Source organism: Physeter macrocephalus, chromosome 11 (assembly GCF_002837175.3).
Source record: "Physeter macrocephalus isolate SW-GA chromosome 11, ASM283717v5, whole genome shotgun sequence".
Classification (NCBI taxonomy): domain Eukaryota; kingdom Metazoa; phylum Chordata; class Mammalia; order Artiodactyla; family Physeteridae; genus Physeter; species Physeter macrocephalus.
Window position 1 is genome coordinate 69,626,534 of NC_041224.1, and position 6,000 is coordinate 69,632,533.

The window sequence follows — 6,000 nt, forward strand, 5'->3', positions numbered from 1 at the left end:
GTGATGAATAAAATACATCTGTTTCATTATGAGTAAACTTACCTTCCCCGCCTGAGTCCCTCAGCATCGTGTCTGCTACAACGACGATGGGCCTCCTTAATATGTGGGCAAGGACGAAAACGTGGAACTCCTCCAGACTCTCGTACACGGGGTCCTCGGCGTTGTCCACGCTGGGGACACAGCGAAGCAAGCCTGTCACTGGACCGAGTCAGGACAGGGAGTAGAGGACAAAACACCTTCCCTGCGTGGCCCTTCCCTGTGTGGACCCTGGCCGTCGCGGCCACCTGAGGCCACGGCCCCCCTCCACGCCACTCGATGTTGGCAAGCACACTGAACCCAGCTCTCCACCCTGATCCTGGGGTGGGTGGTCTCAGGAAAGAAGCCGAGGCAGAGAACCTGGCAATGTGGGCAGCCAGCTCCCTTTAAGATGCAGTCTCCCTGGTGGCAGAGGCGCCCAGAGTGTGTGACAACATGGGGGCTGGTTCTCTGGGCGGGTTGATGAGGATGCAGTTGGGGCAAGAGGCATGGAGGCTCCCCCTTGGGTTCATGCTCACATCCAGCAGCTTAGGCTGAAGCTTTATCCTCACGGGGGCAGGTATGCCTGGGCACATCTGAAGGGCCGGTGGGTCCACTGCTACCAAGATCTGTGGGCCTTTCTAGGGGATACCCCGACTGAAGATGGTGGTAAGAAGGCTGCCTTGAGTGGTAGTGGAGGGAGTTACAGAATGCCCAACCCAGGCCACTCGGACCCTCCCCAGCCACCCGCTGGCTCTTCTCCGAGGCTCAGGGGAAGAGTGGGCTCCAAAAATTGCATCACTCGTGACTCTAGGACATGGGCAGAGAACTGTACCCTTGATATCTCTCAACAACCAGGCCAATCCAAAGGGAAGAAGCATGGAGAGGGGAAGGCCAGTGCCCTGAGGTTGATGGGGCCTCTTGGGCACTCGAATGGGGTGGGGCACCCAGAATTAACTGAGGGCGGTCTCTGAGCAGGTGGGGCAGAGTTAGCAAGTGTGGCCCTGCTTGAGAATTCTGGGGTGGGGTGGCCTGGGAAAAGGGTTCTATGCATATAGCCCGCAGCCAACTGCTTGTGTGGCTTCTAAAACAAAGGCTCTGAATCCTTGGGGATGCCTCATAATCATCTGGGGCGTTTTGTTGTTATTGTACCAATAGTTTTTTCTTGTTCTTTTTTTGGTGACTCAATATACCTTATTTTAATACTTAAAAAAAATTGGCAGCACCTAAAAGCTCACAAAAAATTTGCAGAGTATAAATAAGTTTTTTCCTTCTGAACCATTTGAAAGTAAATTGCCAACCTGAAATCCCATCACCCCAGCAGAACTTGTGTGCATTTCCTGTGAGTGGGGTTACGTTCCTGCAGATGTGTTCTCCTACATAACCATCAGAACTGGGAATTCGTCTAATCACGAATGCAACAAGGCATCTGTCACCGTGAAAGACCCCAGTCACCAAGTGCCATCTGCCCCAGTTCTGGATGGTGTACTGCATTCAGCTGTGGTGTCTCTTTAGCCGTCCTCAGTCTGGAACATTCCTCAGGGTACTTGACGTTCAAGACCTAGGTGGTTTTGAAGACCACAAGCCCAGTATTGTGTAGAATGTCCATGGTCTGGGTGTGTGTTTCCTCACAATCAGAGCAGGTTGGGTTACACTGCATCCTTCTCGTGGTGTCCAGTTGGGTGGATCTCTCTCGTGGCCATTGGCCAGGCTCCCCCTTGCAGAGCTGCTCACTTCCTCTCCATAATTAATAAGCATTTTATGGGGAGGAACTTGGAATCTACAGACATATTCCACTCCTTACCAAGCCTTGATACATTTACTGATACCCCTCTGGATTCCAGGCTTCTATTTGATTCACTGGGTTATAATCCATCCATGTTATTATTTTGATGCTCAGATACCCGCCCTGGTCAGTGGGGCTTGTTCAAGTGGGATCTGTGTCTGTGTGACAGCCCCCGTCATTTTTTAGAGCACGTCCTTGCTTTCCAGCACAAGAAGATGGTCAAGATTGTGAACTTAAAACATCGCCTGCCATTTCAGTAAACAGAGGCTGTTGCAGCCATCAGCAACTACAGGTGCCCCAACGGTGAGCCCTGAGGGAACTCAGGATGGAAGCAGGATGGGACCCCCTCCCCCATCTAGCAGTCAGCTGTGGCAGCCGATGGTGCACCCTGAGGGGACTCAGGATGAGAAAACACAGGATGCTGGCCCCAGAGAGCTGAGGTACATATTGACAGGAATGATTTCAGTGAGCCCAGACTCTTGCATCTTCCCATACACAGAAAAGCGCTAAATTCCTTAACTTGAGATGTCTGGTTTTCTTTAATTGACAGTAATCTTTGGATGTTCTGACCACCCGGTCTTTGTTACAAAAATGCCTATGTATCCTGGTTCCTCTCCTTACTTCTTTGGAGCAGTCCCTCAGAGCTCCCTGACAGTCTGTGTCCCAGGCTTAAGTCCTCAGCTCTGTCCATTGAATAAAACATAACTCTCAACTTTTAGGTTGTGCATTTTTTTTTTTCAGTCAACAAGATTCATCTTGTATCTCTTCTGCTTCAGCCCTGGATTCAGCCATTTCTCCTGTTTTTTTTTTTTTTTTTTTAAGATAGTGGATAATGGTGTTTAGAAGCCAAAATATGATTATTGCTGATGTCATTGCTCCTAGACTCAGTAAATAGAGCTGGGGAACGCGTGTGTGCACGCGTGTGTACACACCCACACGTGTACATAGATATTTTCATCTGTCAGCTACCTATCTACACCCAGAGTTCATTCTACTTGTAACTCCTTTCCCCAAAAGTGAGTAACCTGGTTTCTACCAATCTTAAGCTATTTCCTTATTTGATCCTGGTATGTAAACAACCCCCAACCAATGCTGCTCCCCTTCCCCTGCGTTGCCCTCTTCACTCTGTCTGGCTCTGACACCCTGGCCTTGGTCTCTGTGTCCTGGCACCCCCCACTCTGCCCACTGCAGGTGCCCACCTTGCTTTGATGAACCTATGGATTTAGGACTGAATTTTTCAGGGAGGGAAGCGAAGTGGAAGAGGAGTGTGTTAAACACATACACACATGCCGAGTCTAACACAATGCTCTCGGGTGTGCATTTCCAAACATCCTGGGTAGTTATCCTGTCCAGCTACAGCTCAGAGGGTATGTGAGGTCAAGGGCTCTGAGAGGGTGCCCGCTCACCCCTGTCACACAGTGAGTGCTCACAGGCAGGTGTATGGCCGAACGAGACAAGCAGCAGCACGGAGAAGACAGAACACAGACTTACAGCCTGCGTACTCAAGAGAAAAATACCCGACCAGCTACGCAGAGGGGGCCCACAACAACCACGGTGCAACGGCTGACTAAGTATTAGGCACCACTGTAGTGGCGTGGCTTTCTGTTCATGCAAAACTCAAAGCAGGGCCATTGTATTTCAAACTGAAAAAACAGCACATATTTATTGAGTACTTGCTACAAGCTGGCACCATGAAAGGCACTGCAGAGGCCTCCAGGTAACATCTGTCCATCCAGCCATCTTTTATCCCTCCATCCACTCATCCACCCACCATCCATCTGTTCACCTGTCCATCCATCCATCCAACCATCCATTTGTCTATCTATTCACCCATCCATCCATCCGTCTACCCATATATCCATCCATCCAATCATCCATTTGTCCATCAATTCACCTATCTACCCATCCACCCATCCATTTATCCATCTATCCATCCATCCATCCATCCATCCATCCATCCATCCATCCATCCACCCATCCACCTGCCCACCTGTCTGTCTGTCCATCCATCCCAGATCTGTGCTAGGGCTGGAGCATGCAGTTTCACCACATACATCTGGAGGCCTCATGGCCAGACATGGGCAGCAGTGATGGGGGTATAGGCCCAACTGGGAGGGGGTTATGGAGATGAGCCTGGGGCAGAGTGACCTTGCTTCACTCCTGTTTTGGTGTTGAACATGAGAGCCAAAAGGCACAGTGCAGATTTGGGAGTGTCCTGGCTTAAATGGCAGCCACAGCCTTAGAGGCCACCCCAGCAAGAGCCCATGTCATGGACAAGGAAGCCGGTCTGCGCAGCCGGTGGGGTCTTGCCCAAGGGCAGTCACCTGGCTGCACAGAGGCGCAGCTTGGGTGCAGGCCCCCCAGGACACTTCCCCTGTCCCCCTCCCCAAGGTGAGGTGACCACACCGCCTGTTTTGCTTAGGAAAGTCCTGCTTTATGGGTCACCAATGGCCAGTGGCCACTCTCCCTCCTCCAAATATACCAGTTTGGATGATAAATTGTAGAGTCATCATCCATGGTGATTATCTATGGTGACATAGTTATCAGTTTCTGGTGTACCCTCCCATCCAAATGTATAAGCATACATGGATGGACTTAGAGATTATCATACTAAGTGAAGTAAGTCAGAGAAAGACAAATATCATATGATATCACTTATGTGTGGAATCTAAAAAATGATACAAATGAACTTATTTACAAAACAGAAACAGACCCACAGACATAGAAAACAAACTTATGGTTACCAAAGGGGGAAAGGGGGAGTGATAAATTAGGAGTTTGGAATTAGCATATACACACTACTATATATAAAATCAATAAACAATAAGGACCTACTGTATAGCACAGGGAACTATACTCAATATCTTGCAATAACCTATAATGGAAAAGAATCTGAAAAAGAATATATATATACGTACAACTGAATGACTTTGCTGTACACCTGAAACTAACACAACATTGTAAATCAACTATATTTCAATAAAAATTTTAAAAATATAAGCATATATGTGTTTGTGTATGTGTGCATATGCGCACATATATAGGAATATGAATGTATGTGCATATTTAGATTCTATACACATACCCTCCCCCTACCTCTAGGTGAAAGGCAGGGCACTACATGGGCTATTCTGACCCTTGATTTTCCTCTTAACAGTACATCCCAGAGAGGCCTCCATCATAGTATGTGGGTCTCCTCCCCTCTCACAGCTGCACGACACTCACTATGCGTATGTCAATGAAAATATGTTGCCTGCTGTATCCATAAACAGAGGATACTGCAGCCTTCAAGCTATCGCATTACAGCTGACTGGATGGTGAGCCCCGAGGGAACTCAGGATGGAAGAGGACGCCCACCATCAAACCATCAGTCACTGCAGCCACCCCCAATTGGTGCACCCTGAGGGGACTCAGTATGAGAAAGCACAGGATGCTGGCCCCAGAGAGCTGAGGTGCATATCAAAGGAATGATTTCAGTGAGCCCAGACTCTTGCATCTCCCCATACATAGAAAAGCACTAAATTCCTTAACTTGAGATGTCTGGTTTTCTTTGATTAACAGTAATCTTTGGATGTTCTGACTATTTGGTCTTTGTTGCAACAACTCCCATATGGTTCCTCCCTTACCTTTTCAGAACAGTCCCTTAGAGTAATCTGAGAGGCTGCCTCCCGGGCCTAAGTCCTCAGTTTTGTCTGCCAAACAAAACATAATTCTCAACTTTTAGGTTGTGCATTTTTTTCAGTTGACACATGTGTCCCTGGCAGCATTTCTGCCAGTGGTGGGACTCGACCCCTTTTCCCAGGCAGGGTTTGGAGCCATGATGACATCTTTGATGAGCTGGCACATAGTTGCAGAGGGGGGCTGGAGAGTCAGCCTGAGGGGCTCACAGGGGCTGAGGCCAGCCGGTGCCCTGCTGTGGGCCTTTGTATCCAGTCAGGAACTGTGTCTGCCCAGAGGGGAAGCTTTTCAAAAATATTTCCTTTTTGAATTATGGTTTTCTCAGGGTATATGTCATGTACCAAAATGTTCATTGCAGCTCTATTTACAATAGCCAGGACATGGAAGCAACCTAAGTGTCCATCATCGGATGAATGGATAAAGAAGATGTGGCACATATATACAATGGAATATTACTCAGCCATAAAAAGAAACGAAATTGAGATAGTTGTAGTGAGGTGGATGGACCTAGAGACTGTCAT

The 6,000-nt window shown here is 48.3% G+C and overlaps 1 protein-coding gene across 1 annotated transcript in view; it reads right to left on the bottom strand.

The window, feature by feature from the left end:
* Positions 1 to 6,000, bottom strand: part of LOC102976759 (OTU domain-containing protein 7A) — a 191,954-nt gene that overhangs the window by 24,446 nt on the left and 161,508 nt on the right. The window contains exon 8 of the mRNA XM_055088162.1: positions 43 to 170. Coding sequence (XP_054944137.1) covers positions 43 to 170 — 128 coding nt within the window. The remainder of the gene's footprint in view (positions 1 to 42; positions 171 to 6,000) is intronic.